This window comes from Leucoraja erinacea, chromosome 1, assembly GCF_028641065.1.
Source record: "Leucoraja erinacea ecotype New England chromosome 1, Leri_hhj_1, whole genome shotgun sequence".
NCBI lineage: Eukaryota > Metazoa > Chordata > Chondrichthyes > Rajiformes > Rajidae > Leucoraja > Leucoraja erinaceus.
The window spans coordinates 108,172,234-108,190,961 of record NC_073377.1 but is presented as its reverse complement, the minus strand read 5'-3'; the positions used below and the strand labels follow the sequence as shown (position 1 = coordinate 108,190,961).

The 18,728-nt window shown below is 41.4% G+C and overlaps 1 protein-coding gene across 4 annotated transcripts in view; it reads left to right on the top strand.

The window, feature by feature from the left end:
* Window positions 1-18,728, top strand: part of LOC129700480 (ankyrin-2-like) — a 634,003-nt gene that overhangs the window by 480,697 nt on the left and 134,578 nt on the right. For all 4 annotated transcript variants that reach the window (XM_055641008.1, XM_055640993.1, XM_055641017.1 and 1 more), the window contains 6 exons: window positions 383-481; window positions 855-953; window positions 2,950-3,048; window positions 3,484-3,582; window positions 7,140-7,212; window positions 16,449-16,593. In XM_055641008.1, coding sequence (XP_055496983.1) covers window positions 383-481; window positions 855-953; window positions 2,950-3,048; window positions 3,484-3,582; window positions 7,140-7,212; window positions 16,449-16,593 — 614 coding nt within the window. The remainder of the gene's footprint in view (window positions 1-382; window positions 482-854; window positions 954-2,949; window positions 3,049-3,483; window positions 3,583-7,139; window positions 7,213-16,448; window positions 16,594-18,728) is intronic.

Here is an 18,728-nt window from a genome sequence, read left to right as displayed (position 1 = left end):
ACACATGTTCTCCAGAGAACTGCCTGACCAGCTGAGTTACTTTGGCACTTTGTGTCTTTTTTATATAAACCAGCATCTGCAGTTGTTTGTTTCCACAATGCATACAGTGTGTTAGACTGTAGGATTGGGATTCCTACTGCAAGCAGAAGCAGAAGGGAATATATTCAATCGTTCTGGAAGAGGAAGTAACATTGGTTTTGTTGGTTGCTCCAATGATAAAAGATTTGGAGCATCATGCTAACAATATTGGCTCTACTAATAGATCAGAGTACCAAAAGCCACCCCCCAAAAAATAATAAAACTCAGTTTAATTAAGAAGGATGTTTTTGTGTTTTACAAATAACCAGTTTGTAAATCATTTCTCTCCTATGGCTGTATTTAGAGCGGACTGTCGGCATTGCACATGGCAGCTCAGGAAGACAGGGTTAATGTTGCAGAAATCCTTGTAAAACAAGGTGCAAATCTTGACGCACAGACCAAGGTATATTTTTGTTAAATATAATGTTATTTTATTATTATTATATTTTACATTTCACAGTTATTCATAAGCTAGGTAAACTTATGAAACTTTATATCGTATTTCCTGAGGGTAAAATGCAAGCAAAATTTGCTCAAGTTTTATCATAGTCCAATGTCAATTGAATGATTCCAATGTTGCTTCAAAACCAAATTAAAATGTGTAATTTAGAGTTTATTGAACATCTTTTGATTAGTTATTCTCCCCTCATGCACTTTGACCTCATGCACTTTGACACTAAGTGCCCTGGAGACACTAACATTAGTACTACTTGTTGTTCAGATTTCCTGCAATCATATTATTGGTCTATGCTCTTCAATAATGTTCTTTCCTTCAGGTGGGCTATACGCCACTGATTGTGGCATGTCACTATGGAAACATCAAGATGGTGAATTTTCTCCTGCAACATGGTTCCAATGTCAATTCCAAAACTAAGGTAAATAAAAAAGTAGAGAATATTTTACAATTTGTTTTCAGTATATGGGAACGGGGCAAGGCATTTTTATATTTTTGTTATTACAATGTTCATCCTTAGTTGACCCAGACATTATTTTCCTTGATGACAATTGTGAAGATGCCCCTCTCATTTCAAGGATTTGATGCAGAAGCAGTGAAGAAATAGAGTATGTGCAAGTCAGATTGGTGCACAAGTTAGAGTATAACATGAATATAATTTAAATTAATTCACTATTTTAATGGTCAATTTAAAGGACTAGGAAGACCAGTTAAAGTAATGCACACTATGCTGAATATACTGCAGCCACAATTGCTTGATATTGTGCCAAGTAGCAAGATCGCTTTAAAGTCTAGCACAGACAGCTTTATTAGCATGGGCGGTGCAAACTCAGCTGGTCTCTATAGACTTGTCTGTGCTGGATGGAAGAGGTCAATCATGAATGTGTATACACTTTATCTCCAACCTATCACATTGCCTCTTGCCAATCCCCATCTGAGCTTGGTCTTGAACATGTGTCTATTCCTGCGATTTTCTGTTTGCTTACTTTTCCTCAATTTTTCCAAAAGATTTATGACACTTTGCTTAAAAATAATTCTCTAGGGATGTTGGTTATTCTGCAACCTTGAGAATATTGCAGCTGAAATTGACCCTCTCCTCACCTGTACACGTCTGGCAAATCTGTTATTAAACAATCAGGATCACAAACTTAGGCTGATGTGTTTTTTTCATTTCCAAGGACGTGATAGTTGTCTTCTCAGTGAAACTATGAAACATAAATCAGGACATTAACATGACACTGCTAGATATGGCTCAGCTAATTGCTGCGGAGAACAGGAGAAGCACAAGTATTTTTAAAATCAACTCAACAACATCATGTTTCGAATGGTTTCCATAGTAGAAAAAGGACAAAAAGATTTAAGAACATTCAAAACAGTGGCACTTCATTGGACTCGAGAGAGTCCCAAGGTTGGCACCAGAAAAACTATTGGGGGGGGAAAAAACAAGTTAGAGTATTTTCTATCTATCATGGTGAAGATATAAAATGGCCAGACTGTGGGTTAAACAATAGGACTATGGCCCATTAATATAAGATAGTTACTGATAAATCCACTATAAAAATGGAAAATTCCTGCTCTCAAATAAACATAGGAAAATTCTTTTTTTAGGTAAACAACGTATGTTTTCAAACCAAAACTAGCTGAGGAACTGAGAGAAAAGCGAAGAGAAGCAAACTGAAAGGCTGTGATGAGCATATGGAATGGGAGAACTTGCATGTGGTGTATACATATAACTCCAGGGCACATTATTTGGACTTAATGGTCTGTTTCTCTGCCACTATGAATAAGTCTGTTTCTCATCAGACTTAATGGTCTGTGTCTATGAGTAAGTTTATGTAGCTTATTTAGCATTGGTTAGAGTTACGGAAAGATACAACTTGGAAACAGATCCTTACAGCCCACCAAGACAGAAACAACATTTGTATTAATCTTATCGAAATATTATTTTATTTTCCTCACATTCCTATCAGCTACCCCAGGATCCTTCCATTTACCTATGCACTAGGGGCAATATACTGTGGCTAATTAGTTTACCAACCCATACATTTGGGGACATGAGGTGAAACCCGAGTACCTGGAAGAACACATACGGTTACAGGGAGACCAGTTGTAACTCCTCAGTTATAACCATTCAACCAATAACTGCTGGTAATGCAGTATTAGATGCTGGTTCTTCACCACTTTAAGGGCAAATATTAATGTGCAATGTAAGATGGCTTATGTGCAACATCTAGGCCCTGAGAATAATTGTAATGTTTCTAAATTTGTTTCATGGATCAAACTGGTTTCAATATGGAGAGGAGTTTCTCATTTTATTCTAGCAACTTGTCACTAATGTTTTGCTAATATTTCTCATTAATGCCATTTGGTTTTCCTTCATTCCGACTGTTCCTGAATGAATCTGACTGCATTTTCAGAATGGATACACACCTTTGCACCAGGCAGCACAGCAGGGCCACACTCACATCATCAATGTCCTCCTTCAACATGGAGCCAGAGCCAATGCCATTACTGCAGTAAGTATCTATTTGCTTGGAAGTGATACTGGACATTCTGTCTGCACAAAAGGCACTTGCCTCAGTAAGCATCATAGATGCTAATAGTGATTGTTGTTGTCTTCCCAAGAGGTCACAATCTATTGATTTTAGCATTGTTTTTAGATTTCAGAGCAAGCTGTATTTAAAAAAATCTTGCATCATCTATTTTTTCATCACCGTATTGGGTTAGCTTTTATAATAAAAGGATGACACAAATGGTGTCTGTGTCATTCAGCTGTTACTCATAATCACCCTTCAAGTTAACTGAACAATCGGAAATGTTACTGAAAGCAGTGATCGAACCTGAACCAGTCAAATGGATGAAATCAAATTAAAGTTTAGATGTTTAAAATCATCAAATCGTCAGCTCGCGTAGAAATTTTGAGAAAATTGTACATAACTGTATCCTTACAGAACGGCAACACTGCCTTGGCAATTGCAAAACGCCTTGGATACATCTCTGTGGTTGATACGCTGAAGGTTGTCACTGAAGAGGTCACTACCACTACAACTGTGAGTACATCCACAGTAACAATATCTCATGAGTGCATCAGAGTCTCTCTTTGCATTCTTTGAATACATTTGATGCATATTTTGCAGAATTCTTGACATAATTGATTGTAAACTAATGTTATCAGCCTATGTCCCATCATACAAAGTATAGATATTAAACCATTTAACCAAAACATTAATTTAAATACATACTTAAGAGATATGATATTTCTGGTGAGATTCAACCAGCAGTATGTGGGAAATCAGAGTTCTATTGGAGGGATTTGATAGAGGATTATATATTTTGTGATGTATCTGCCATTAATAAATCAAAACATTATCTTGACTGCAACAGAGGTCTCGTTTAAAAATATATTGAGGAAAGAGAGATGACGAATACAAAGATATTATTTACGTTTAATGGGGCAAGAGCAATGAATTGAAGCCCCGATGCTATTCCAGTATGATTAGAAACAAAATGTGTACAATTTTTGCAAACATTCCTGTAATTGAGACCGTCTCAAAATGATGATGTGTCTCCTCCCTGGTGCCAAGTCACTGGATGTCTCAGAGCAGCTGCATGACATTCACAAGGGGGAGGGCGAGCAGCACAAAGTCATTGTGCAAGTTGACACAAATAACATAGGTAGGAAAAGGAATGAGGTTATGCTAAATGAGCATAGGGAGATAGGTAAAAGGTTAAAAAGCTGGACCTCCAGGGTAGTGATATATGGATTACTTGCAGTGCCACATGCAAGTGAGGGTGGGAACAGGAAGATGGGCCAGATGAATGTGTGGCTGACGAGTCGGTGCAGGGGGCAGGGATCCAGATTTCTGGGCCATTGAGAGCTTTTGTGGGGCAGAGGTAACCTGGACAAGAGGAATAGGTTACATCTTAACTAAAGGGGAATAAATATCCTGGCAAGCAGGTTCGCTACGAGCATGCTAAAAAAGGAAATCAAGAGGGCAAAAAGGGGACAGGAGATAGCTCTGGCAATTAATATTAAGGATAATCCCAAGAGACTTTACACACATTAAGGGAAAAAGGTTAACCAGAGAGAGAATTGGTTGGAAAGACAGACAGGGGAATGGCTGATGGAGATTTTTACAGAGAAATGTGAGGTGTTGCAGTTTGGGGAGTCTAATCTAGTCAGGACCTACACAGTGAATGGCAGAGTTTTGGAGGAGTATTGTAGAGCTGAGGGATCTAGGAGTGCAGGTACATAGTTCCTTGAAAGTGATCTCATAGGTAGAGAGGGTGGTCAAGAAGGCTGTTGGCACATTGGCTTTCATTAGTCTGGGTATTGAATATAGAAGTTGGGAGATAGGCTCAAAATGCTGGAGTAACTCAGCGGGACGGGCAGCATCTCTGGATAGAAGGAATGGGTGACGTTTCGGGTCGAGACCCTTCTTTACACTAGGGAGTCTCTTCCCTAACCCATGAACGCAAGTATGCTATATGCTGCCTTCACCAACCTGTCCACCTGTCTTACCACTGTCGGAAAAGTAGTCTTGGACATCTTGGTCTCCAATTAAATGCATTCTTTAGTAGTAGCATACAGAGTATAGTATGTGCCTTCCCCTATTTGACTTCCCAAATTGCCTGCTTAAAATTTCTCTGATCAAATTTCCATCTGGTAAATATATTGGTGTAGCCCCAGACAAACTTCTTCGCAATCATGACACCACCAATTTTTGTGCCATTAACAAACTTAATCATAGCTCGTACATCCAAGTTGTTAATATCTATAACCAACAGCAAAGGTCTAAACACCGTTCCCTGTGGTACAACATTGGCCACAGACTGTCAATTAGAAAAACATCCTTCCACTACCCCCCTCTGCCTCCTGTCACCAAGCATATATTCAGTTCAATTAGCCAGCTCGCCTTAGTGTGCCTTAACCTTCTGGTCCAGCCTATCATGTGGGACCTTGTCAAGTGTCTAAAGGGCCTGACCCACCAGCATGCGATTGCATGCGTCTAGCGCGACCAAACGTGGTGGCATGAGGCGTACGGCCTCGCGGGGCCGATCCCAATTCGCACCGCGGAGGCGTATGGAGTTGTGCAGGGCTGGTCCCGACATCATACTCACCAATCAGCTGGGCAGGAGCTGGGCCGACTGAATTTGGACGTCACACGGCATCGGGCGGTGTCGTCATCATGCAATGCCACGCGCTAGGCGTACACCGTCAAGACGCATTGTACGGCGTCAATACGCTGTGTACGATGTCGAGACGCTGCGTACGATGTCGAGACGCTGCGTACGATGTCGAGACGCTGCATACGCCCGTCGAGGCGCTGCGTACGCCCTCAATGCGGCTGCGGGCCGTCAGGCCGTTGTTTTGCGGGATTTTCGGACAGTGCGAGATTTTTGGAGCCCTGCGCAATGTCGGGACCAACCCCACACAACTTCATACGCCTCCGCCGATCGAAGTGGGACCAGCCCCGCGAGGCCGTATGCCTCAAGCGACAACGTTTGGTCGCGCTGAAGGCATGCTATCACATGCTGGTGGGACAGGCCCTTTACGAAAGTCCATATCAACAATATCAATTGCCCTGCTGCCTTCATCAGTCTCCTTGGTTACCTCCTCAATGATTCTATTCAATTAGTGAGGCAGAATTTCCCCTGTACAAAGCCAAGCTGACTATTCCTAATCAATCCCTGCATTTCTAAATGTACATAAATCCTTTCCCTTTAAGTTTGCTCCAATAATTTTTCTGCCACTGATGTAAGTCTGCCTGATGGTAGGAACAATAGATTCGTATGCACTTTAAAATAAAACATAAATGCAAGTGACTCACCAATTATATAGAGTAAATCAATAGTTTAAATAATCAATATGAAACCTCAACTGTCAGTTAATATAACCCTTTGCAATATCTTTTATCAGAAATTAAGGTTACCATAAGGACCTTTATAATGCGAAATGAATAGCTTTGTCTTTTTTATGGCCTATTTATATTCTCCCATTTTCAACACCAGTTAATGACACCATGTTGTGATGGTGTCAGATTTACACTGAATGCTGCTATTGATCACCAGCTAATTCATTTATATTTTCCTTTAACCTTGTGAAGCGCCAATGAATTTTGTGGTGACCATACGGACCCTGAAAATATGAGACTATATCCGAGCATAGCATGGACTGCCTGAGTCTCAGGTAGATTTTGGGTTTATATGGATCCTATTTGGGGCCAGCTTCCATCTGCCCCAAACAGGTTTTATGTATTCAGAGGAGCAGGCTCAAAGGGAAAGTAATCCCATGGGAAAGGCATCCTTAATGCCATGAAAATCATGTCTTCACTGTTCTGATGTACAGAAATTTGTGAGCCAAATTTAAAATATGAAGAAAGTCAATAAACAGTTTTCCCCCAAATATGTGAATGAAAATGTGTATTCCCTGATTTATGTCATGGCGTCTCATTGATATAAATGTATTCGGCTAATCGTTGCAAAGGATGGAAGTGTCAATGGAAATCCAAAGAACAGTAGTGACACAGCTGTGGCTCGCTAATTGTGCTGCCATCCAGTGGTTCAATACGAGCTGTTAACATATTCCTGTATTTGCTTGCAACAGACTGTAACTGAAAAACATAAGCTGAATGTCCCTGAGACAATGACTGAGATCCTGGATGTGTCAGATGAGGAAGGTGAGAAATGCATTCTTGTTTGCAATAATATCAATGATGTGAATTGTTACCATGCTAAAATTGTCTTCCTCGTTCTTTAATGTGTGATATTCTTTTAAAAAGTACTACACCATTAAATCAGTTTTAACTTAGAATTTAAGTAAAACGTTATATTGAACAAGACTATATTCCATGGCGTGCAGGAGGATGAGGGGTGAACTTATAGAAGTGCATACAATCATGAGGGGAATAGAGATGGTGAATGCGAATAGGCGAATCAAGAACCAGAGGACATAGGGGAAGGTGAGAGGGGAAAAATCTAATAGGAACCCGAGGGGCAACTTTTCACACAGTGTCCAACAAATTAGCTGCTGACATTTCCATCATCTCTAACATCATCCCATCACAACCTCGGGCCTTTGATCAGTGAGCCAGCTATAAAACCATACGACAGTCATTATGTATCTCAATAAACTTAATCTTCTTGATTAGCCTACCAAGGTTTTCTCCGGGTGCTGTGGTTTCCTCCCACACTCTAAACGTACAGCTATGTAGCTTAATTGGCTTTGGTAAAATTGTGAATTGTCCCTAGTGTGTAGGATACTGTTTGTGTAAGGGGTGATCCCTGGTTGGCACGGACTCGGTGGACCTAAGGGCCTGTTTCCATGTAGGATCTCTAAAATCTACTATGAGTTAATGGTTGTCATATCCTAAGAAGGAATTATTGTTATCCCAATGATAATCAGCTTAATATTTTCAATTGAAGAATCTCCATCCTGTATAAAAAATTATTTTTTCATTACAAAATGTATGTTACATTTAATGATGACCTTAAATCTAACTGCTCAGTTTCTTTAGTTTGAAGAAGGGTTCCAACCCAACACATTGTCTGTCTACTCTCTCCATTGATGCTGCTTGGCCTGCTGCGTTCCTTCAGCACTCTTTATTTTGCTCAAGATTCCAACATCTGCACTCTCTTGTATCTCTGTAATAAACAGTAAATTATTTTGATTAGATAACATGAGGCAATTTTCAAAACCAATCTTAAGCCCATCATTTAAACATGTCATCCTGAATAAAAGTCAACAAGGAACAGATGGGACAGTAAACCTATCCCAGTGGAGAATTACATTTTGAATTCATAAATTCTGATTTATTTTTTGAAAGAAGTAGCATCGGGTATTGAGGGGCACGTAGTCAGAGGCTGCTTAATGTCACACCATGATAATAATGACATATTTGTGTATCATTTGTGACAATCGTTAATTCCACTTCCACCATTTCTACAACTTCTTTCTGTTAAGTCATTTCTATTAACGATTTGCTTTCAGGAAATAGTTTGTCCGAATGTGTGCCTGAGCAAAATAATTTACAGTTGAGCTCCTTGGGATATTTTATGTTAAATATGCCACTTAGTCGTAAGTGTGCTCATGTGTTGTAACTATCCAGACTAATACATAAAGTTCTGAATGATTAAATCTAATTCTATTTTCCTCTTTTATCTGTTAATTAACAGAATACTTTTATTCACAATCTTCCCAGAAATTATTTCATCTGTACAGTAGGTTGCATTTTTTGTTGCTTAATTTGCTTTCATCGGTGTCTAATGATAGTTGCCTCAGCTATTTTATGCTTCATCATTGCTGACAGAACAATGTTCAATGAAATTTGATTATGTCTTATAGATGGCTTAAAAGTGACAATGCTTTTGATAATGCAGCACCCAGTGTTCAGTTTAGCACTGCAGTAAGAACTTAAAGCTTCTTATTAGCAGTGAGTGAATTGTAATAGTATTCTTTAATATGCAGCGCAAATACACTTATAAATCCAAGTTATATTTACAGTATGTGTTAATATTAAGTTTCCCCAGTGGTGGAAGTGGACAATAGTGGATTATCCAACTATAGTACACATCTTCCAATGGACAGGATAATTGAAAGATGACCAGTCCCTTCTTATCGTTTGCATGCCAACGTTGAATATTTACATCTGATAATATTTTCTGATAATGTCACACGATCACAAGAAATTTGCTCTCCCTCTGGAGAAAGTAACTTAAATAATGTTCATTGGAATTGGCTATGCATTGCCCAACTGGCAACAAGTGCATTTTTAGCTTGCCTCACGGCATTGTCTATCTCCACACATCAATCGCAGATATCTTAGTTCTTGTAGGTACAATCAGAATTGCCCAATCTCCAAGGAAGTCTGAATAACCTTTGACTGAGTGGAAAGTGTAGTCTTTCCATCTCCAGCAACTGGAGAATAGAGGTTTATAAAAATAACGAGAAGATAAAGTGGATGGTCACAGTATATTTTCCAATGTAGGGGAGTCTAAACATTGAGGCTATAGATTTAAGGTGGGAGGGGAAAGATTTACAAGGGACCTCATGGGCATATTTTTTAATTTAAATCTTTTTATTTGAATTTTGAATTTAACAGCAATTTGCATACATACAATGATAACAGGCAGTGATAGTCAGGACATAATTGTACAACAGTATGTAAACGACCCTCAAAACCCTTATAACCATATAACCATATAACAATTACAGCACGGAAACAGGCCATCTCGACCCTTCTAGTCCGTGCCGAACACATAATCTCCCCTAGTCCCATATACCTCCATTCCCTTCCCATCCATATAACTATCCAATTTATTTTTAAATGAAAAAAACGAACCTGCCTCCACCACCTTCACTGGAAGCTCATTCCACACAGCTACCACTCTCTGAGTAAAGAGTTCCCCCTCATGTTACCCTACCCCCCTAAACTTCAGTAATTCTCATGTCATGTCCCTTGTTTGAATCTTCCCTACTCTCAGTGGGAAAAGCTTTTCCACGTCAACTCTGTCTATCCCTCTCATCATTTTAAAAACCTCTATCAAGTCCCCCCTTAACCTTCTGCGCTCCAAAGAATAAAGCCCTAACTTGTTCAACATTTCTCTGTAACTTAGTTGCTGAAACCCAGGCAACATTCTAGTAAATCTCCTCTGTACGCTCTCTATTTTGTTGACATCCTTCCTATAATTAGGCGACCAAAATTGTACACCATACTCCAGAATTGGCCTCAACAATGCCTTGTACAATTTTAACATTACAACCCAACTTCTATACTCAACCCTCCGATTTACCCTTACCCTTACCCACCCTCGCCACCCGGGGACAAACAACACTCACATACGTACACATCCACACAAATTACGATAAGATAAACAAAATGACAGAAAATTTGCATGTGGGGCAATGATAGCAGGCCGGGATAGTCAGCTGCAATAAGACAGAGCAGTGATAGAGGGCACTCAGTCCTCTTCCGAGTCCGGAAACAAGTTAAGACAGTTAACAAGTTCCAGGAAAGGGTTCCATGTATCTAGGAATGTCTTGGCAGAGCCTTTCAGAGAGAACCTAAGTTTTTCAAGCTTTAAGTTGTAGAGCACCTCCTTGATCCAGCGGGCGTGTGTCGGGGGACAGGTAAGCCTCCAGTTAAGCAAAATCAGTCTCCGGGCTAACAAGGTTGTAAAAGCCAGGACCCGCTTCAACGCAACAGAGAGGTTGGTGTTGGGAGGAATACCAAAAATAGCTGACAGTGGGTTTGGAGGAATAGTCTGGCCATAGGCTCTGCTTAGCACATCGAAAGCACTCGTCCATGGGCATATTTTTTAACAGAGAAGGGTAGATGTATGGAACAAGCCGCCGGTAAAAAAAAGGAGAATTAGAATGTTTAAAAGTAATTTAGACATGTTGATGTTGAGGAAAAGTAAGAGAGTTATGGGCTGGTGGGTAAATAAGGCCAGCTTTGGGAAGAATCTTTATTGGCATGGACAAGTTTAGTTTAGAGATGCAGTATGGAAACAAGCCCTTTGACTCACCGATCCTATACCAAATTCACTTGGACCCTCTCTGACATCTCCATATCATTTCTTGATCTCACCGTCTCCATCACAGGAGATGGACTATCGACTCGCAACTATTATAAACCCACTGACTCCCACAACTATATAGACTACACTTCTTTCCACCCTGCCTCCTGCAAAGACTCTACCCCCTATTCCCAATTCCTCCATCTATGCCACATCTGCGCCCAAGATGAGGTGTTCTACACCAGGACATCTGAGATGTCCTCATTCTTTAGGGAATGGGGGTTTTCCTCCCCATCATAGATGAGGCCCTCACTAGGGTCTCCTTGATATCCCGCACTCTGCTCTTGCGCCCCCTCCCCACAGCCGCAACATGGACAGAGTCCCCCTTGTCCTCGCCTTCCACCCCACCAGCCGCCACGTACAGCACATAATGCTCCAACATTTTCACCACGTCCAACATCTTCCCATCTCCACCCCTTTCCGCTTTCTGCAGAGACGGTTCCCTCCGTAACTCCTGTTAATTCGTCCCTTCCCACCCAAACCATCTCTTCCCCAGGTAATTTCCCCAGTAACCGCAGGAGATGCAGCACCTGTCCCTGTACCCCCACCCCCCTTGGCCCCATCCAAGGACCCCCACAGTTTTTTTCAAGTGAGGCAGAGGTTCACTTGCACCTCTTCCAACCTCATCTACTGTATCCGCTGTTCCAGGTGTGGACTTCTATTTATTGGCGAGACCAAGCGCAGGCTCAGCGATCGTTTTGCTGAATACCTCCGCTCAGTCCGACTAAATCTACCTGATCTCACAGTTTTTAAACAGTTTAACTCTCCCTCCCATTCCCACACTGACCTTTCTGTCCTGGGCCTCCTCCACTGTCAGTGAGGCCCAGCGAGGAACAACACCTCATACTTTGCTTGGGCAGCCTTCACGCCAGCAGTATGAATATTGACTTCTCTAACTACAAGTAACCCTTGCTTTCCCTCTCTCTCCATCCCTCCTCTTCCTAGTTCTCCACTAGTCTGACTGTACCCAATTAACTTTTATCTCTGTTTGCTTCGTTGTCACCTTCTCCCATCTAACAATGAGCTATTCTACATTTTCCTTGATCTACATCTCTTTTGATGTCTCCTTTTTACACCTTACCCTCCTTTTTCTCTGTGTGTCCCTCTCGCCGACTCTCAGTCTGAAGAAGGGTCTTGACCCGAAATGTCACCCATTCCTTCTAACCAGAGATGTTGCCTGTCCTGCTGAGTTACTCCAGCATTTTGTGTCTCCAACCATAAATCACACGTTCACACTAGTTCTATGTTATCCCACTGTTGAATCCACTTCCTAGATGCTAAGGCAATTTACAGAGGTCAAGTAACCTACAAACCCACACATCTTTGTGATATGTGAGGAAACGGGAGGACTGGGAGGAACCCCATGCGGTCATAGGGAGAACATGCAAACTCCATACAGAGAGCACCCAAGATGACGATTGAACCTATGTCTCTGGCACTGTGAGGCACCAGCTCAACCAGAGCTGTAGAGCCGGTATTACTCTTATTCTATGACTATAATGAGATTGTCCTACTTAAAATATGTACCCTCAGTCAGTTGAAACCTGGACAATTCATCCTCTGATGGCTGTTGAGAGCCCCTCTAATGCCTCTGACAACCTTCAACCTTTTTGAATTGAAGTCTTACAAACTATTGTGAAAATAAGATGCTTGTATTTGGAATCAAACCCCAAACTGGTGAGCACAGAGATCGGCAAAATAAATTAATTGAAAAAACATTCTTTGTTACCTTTTGAGCAAGAAGTATCTGAACTTGTTCAAAGCTGGAAGTAACAAAAAACCCTTATGATGAAGGAGCTTCAATGATTTAGACACAAGCACTGCAAGTTGAATCCAATGCAGATCTGAACATGTTTATTTCATCCACGTTTGCTCAGTCTAATGGAGATGGGGAGTATTGAGTAATGTTTGAACAATTTCCACAAGGAAAAATAAAACTCCATCTGATTAACTGCTATGTTCTTTCTAATTACTGTTCACATTGTACAAGGAATTAACAATCTCATTGAGCAAAGGCCTCGGGTGTGATCACAGTGAGAGATGTCTGTTTTTTTGATTAACATTATTAATTGTAAATGTTCATAAAATTATAGCCACAGTCGATATCTTTCAATTATCAGAATTGACATTATTGCGCTTCATACCGGCAGATTTTTCAATCGACCAATCTATTGTGTTTTTAGCTGTACCATTCAGCCATTCTAATAATCCCTAATTCACACTAACTCACTACAAACAAACTGAGTTTCTCCAGCTTTTCTGTGTAACCTTACTGACAGATTGGTGAGAGATTAATCTGTTTGTTTTGCCACTGGATTCGCCATGGAGATCAGTGACAGAGCCCTGTCAAGCTACAAATCCCCAGCTTTACACTGGGGGATCTCCACACCAACCCAATGCTGGGTCACGTTTAGTGCTGGATCTCTTTCAGCTCAGGAGGCAAAGAGGAAGGCAACTTAAGCTTGCTGGCTTCAACTATTATTGGGCGTTTAACTTTATTTTACTCTTATTTATATATTAATTATTGTAATTGTAATAGTTTTAATACTTTTAGAATACCAGAGACATTCCAAGGCTTTCCAAGTCAGTAACAACATTGACAGAAGAATAACATTTCTGACCCCAAATTTGCCTTCTGTCAAAGGCTGTCAGAGCATTCTTTGACCAGTTCTCCAATAGGGCACAAAGATATGATGTTGTCCATCTAGGCTAGAGCAGAGAACTTGAAAATTCAAGATCCATTTTTGACGTAAATGCAGATTGCAAGAGGAACTTAACAGGTCAGGCAGCACCCTAACAACCAGTGACAGGTGAATTTATAATGGGAAACAAGGAAATGGCAGAACAGTTAAACAAGTACTTTGGTTCTGTCTTCACAAAGGAAGACACAAACAATCTCCCAGAAATACTAGGGGATCGAGGATATAGTGGGAAGGAGGAACTGAAGGGAATCCACATTAGTCAAGAAATGGTGTTAGGTAAACTGTTGGCACTGAAGGCAGATAAATCCCTAGAGCCAGATGGTCTGCATCCCATAGTACTCAAGGAGGTGGCTCTAGAAACCGTGGATGCATTGGTGATCATTTTCCAATGTTCTCTCAACTCTGGATCGTTTCCTGTTGACTGGAGTGTAGCCAATGTAACTCCACTTGTTAAGAAAGGAGGGAGAGAGAAAACAGGGAATTATAGACCAGTTAGCCTTACATCGGTAGTGGGGAAGATGCTGGAGTCAATTATTAAAGATGTAATAGCAGCGCATTTGGAAAGCAGTGCAGGATCATACAAAGTCAGCATGGATTTATGAAGGGGTAATCATGCTTGACTAGTCTTCTGGAATTTTTTGAAGATGTAACAAGTAGAATGGATAAGGGAGAGCCAGTGGATGTGGTGTATCTGGCTCTCCCTTTATTTCAAAAAGCCTTTGACAAGGTCCCACACAATAGATTAGTGTGCAGAATTAAAGCACATGGTATTGGTGATTGGATATTGACATGGATAGAGAACTGGTTGACAGACAGGAAGCAAAGAGTAGGAATTAACAGGTCCTTTTCAGAATGGCAGGCAGTGACTAGCGGGGTGCCACAAGGCTCGATGCTGGGACCCCAGCTATTTACAATATATATTAATAATTTAAACGAGGGAATTAAATGTGACATCTCCAAGTTTGCGGATGACACAAAGCTGGGTGGCAGTGTGAGCTGCGATGAGGATGCTATGAGGCGGCAGGGTGACTTGGATAGGTTGGGTGAGTGGGCAGATACATGGGTGATGCAGTATAATGTGGATAAATGTGAGGTTATCCACTTTAGTGGCAAGAACAGAAAAGCAGATTGTTATCTAGATCGTGTCAGATTAGGAAAAGGGAGGTGCAACGAGACTTGGGAGTCCTTGTACATCAATCACTGAAAGTAAACATGCAGGTACAGCAGGCAGTGAAGAAAGCTAATGGCATGTTGGCCTTCACTGTGAGATAATTTGATTTTAGGAGCAAGTCCTAGGAGCAAGTTTAGGAGTTTAGATCCTACTGCAGTTGTACAGAGCCCTGGTGCGACCGCACCTGGAGTATTGTACGCAATTTTGGTCTCCTAATTTGAGGAAGGACATTATTGATATTGAGGGAGTGCAGCATAGGTTCACTTGGTTAATTCCCGGGATGGCGGGACTGACATATGATGAAAGAATGGGTTTGTATTCACTGGAATTTAGAAGGATGAGAGGAGATCATATAGAAACATATAAAATTCTTAAAGGATTGGACAGGCTTGATGCAGGAAAAATGTTCCTGATGTTGTGGGAGTCCAGAACCAGGGGTCACAGTTTCAGAATAAGGGTTAGGCCATTTAGGACTGAGATGAGGAAAAACGTCCTCACCCAGAGAGTTGTGAGTCTGTGGAATTTGCTGCCACAGAATGCAATAGAGGCCAATTCACTGGATGTATTCAATAGAGAGTTAGATTTAGCTCTTAGAGCTGAAGGAATTAAGGGATATGGGAAAAATGCAGGAACAGGGTACTGATGACCATATTGAATGAGAGTGCTGGCTCGAGGGACAAATGGCCTACTCCTGCACCTATTTTTTTTTAATGTTTCTAAATGAACAAATAATGTTATGGTCTTCAAAGTTTTATCTATCCATTCCCCTCCACCGATGCTGCCTGACCTATTGCGTTCCTGCACACTTTGTTTTTAACTCGAGATTGCAACATCTGCAGTCTCTTGTGTCTACATTTCTGACATAATGAATTGCAGATTGAGTACTTCTGTTTGCAAATCATTGTTGGACTGGAGAGGGGAAATAGGTGCCAACAATATTCCCCCTGGAACGTTATTGCAGAGTATAACCGAACACTTCTGTTAAACAAAGCACACCATAAAAGCCTTGGGGTATATTGACATTTTTGCAATTAAACATGAAGAGCACAATTTTCCATTTGTGCATCCTGGATTTTGTCAATTTATCTTTTGGTTTACAACACTACATAATTGATTTTTCAGTTCCGTTTATCCATACATAAAATTCTGTAGATAATTTTGAAAGGCAGAATCCAGGAAATGGATTTTGGGACGATGTCAATTAACATGTTTACTTTAGGCAACCATTTGATAATAATAAATGGTCATCCAAGGTCTAGCTTATTGCTGTGGAAGTTCTGTTGTGATGTATTGCCTCTAGTAGGTCCTTACTACATTTTCCTCAAGTCTTAGTAATAAGCAGTTGTTGTTCCAATGCTGCTTTACTGTGAATGAGTAGATTACAGCTGTGTGTTTTTTTAATTTTGGCATCCAATGACAACTTCAACCATTCTGCTGATTGATCAACTGTATTTTGACCCCAAAGGAGATGACACAATGACAGGTGATGGAGGAGAGTACCTTAGACCAGAGGACCTAAAAGAGCTTGGAGATGATTCTCTTCCCAGCAGTCACTATCTGGACAATATGATGTACAGAGGATTAGGACGTCTTGGAGAGCGCTCAGACAGGTAGATTCAGTCTGTTTGTTTTGACAAGCTTGATCAAAATGCTGCAAAAACTGATAGAAGGCACGGACTTGTAGGGCCGAGAGGGCCTGTTTCCGTGCTGTAATTGTTATATGGTTATGGTTATAAGGCTTTAAAAAAAAAAAATTTGCTAAGAGATATTTCTGTGTTTGTGTGAAATGCTGTATGTCTGCTGCCAAGAAGCTAACAAAACATGCTCTTATGTGTGGGCCTGAGCCTTTGTGACCTCATAAAATCAGTAAGATTTTATGCAAACATTTTGGAAGATGTCCGGCTGTCAAAACTGCACTTTAGGAGGGTCCATAAACATGAAGTTCTGCCAAATTTTGATTCTTAGCGATGTCAGATGTTTTTCCAGTGTAATATCTGTGTTATTCCGCTTTGGTGTTTAGATTAAGGCTATCAATCCATTATATAAATCCCAAATGAGATACATAAAATGTTTCCCCACCTAATCATCTTTATACTTATGAAAATGTGTGTGTGTGTGATCTCCTTGGAAACACAATGCGCGAATGGTGAAATTTCTACACATTCCGATAGAGATTTACGCCATGACGTCAAAAATCGCCTTATCTGAAAATTTCATGCATTATTTCTCGAGTTAGTTATGAAAATGTTCAAAAATTTCAAATAACTTGGAAAATAAACAAGATGGTCTTGCTGATGACGTCACAATGGCTGTGCTCCTCGCGGCCTCCTGCGCTATGTTCCAGGCGCAGCGAGTGACGTCACCCCCCCTCGGCCCCTCCTCACCCCCCCCCGTTCTTCAAAAGATCCTGAAAGAATGAGCAAGTGGGCTCTGTACTGCAGCTCCCGAGGGCTTCCGAGGTCACGAGCGCTCCCGAGCACTCACGAGCTTCCCGGCTTGCTTACTTTCATGAATGAGGCTTAATGCTGACTTCCAAGTTTCTAAAGATAAGAGTCTGATTGAACATTCTTTTGGTTTAACTTCAAAAACGTTGCATTTTTTGTCCTTTAAAGACTGTCCAGTGTCTCACTTAACCGTACAAATTCTTAAAGATAACATTTAATTTCAAAGACAGCGCTTTTTAAATTTTTTAATATATTTCTAACGTTGCTTTTCCACGTTTGTTACTTCCTGTTTTTTTTCCGGCACTAATTTCTTTACAATTTTAAAAGTTTGCGGTTATTTACTCCGCGAATTTTGACAGATTTTTGACCGCGTTAAAAAAAAAATTGCTGTTGATTTGGAAAGACTCAGATAACCCTCCCCCCCCCCTTTTTACTCCCCCCCTCTCTTTTCTCTCTCCCCTTTCCCCTCTGTTAACCCCCCTCGTTCACACCTCCATCTCTCCCTTCCACCCCCCCCCTATACCCCTCCTCTCCTTCCCCTCCCTCCCTCCCCTCCCCCCCCTCTTTCCCCCCCTCTTTTTCCCCCCTCCTTTCCCCCCCTTTCCCCCCCCCCTTTCCCCCCCCTTTCCCCCCCCCCTCTTTCCCCCCCCCTTTCCCCCTCCCCTCCCCTTCCCCCCCCTTCCCCCCCCCCCTCTTTTCCCCCCCTCCTGGGGCAGTTGGTCTGTACAATATTGATGGTTTGCATCTCAACTGGAGGGGAACCACTATCCTTGCCACCCAGGAGAGTTTCGACTGGATTGGCAGAAGGGATGGGATCCAGTGCAGGACTCTGGCAGCTGAGAGGCTGGAAGTTGGTAGGGAAAGTGATGAAAGCAAGTTTGCGAGACAATATATGTGGGGGCATGGCAGGGAGTGATGGAAGACTGTTGAATTATATTGCATTTATTTCAATGCGAGCGAGTTGGCTGATAAGGTGGATGAATTAAATGTGTGGATAGATACAGGTGACTAAGGGAGGGACAGGACTGGCAGTATAATGTTCCAGGGCAATATTTGTTAGCCATCTTCACAATCTACAATGCCAACCCACTTTCTGGTCATCTGCAAACATGACAATCGAGCCTTGTACATTCTCAATCAAATCGTTGATAAAAACCACAAACCACAAAGGGCCCAGCACTGATCCCTGAGACACACCACTAGTCGCAGGACTTCAATTGAGAAACAACTTCCACCGGCACCCTCCCCCAGTTCTCAATTTCGGCCCCCCCTCTTGCTGCCTAACCCCCCCTGTATGGAGT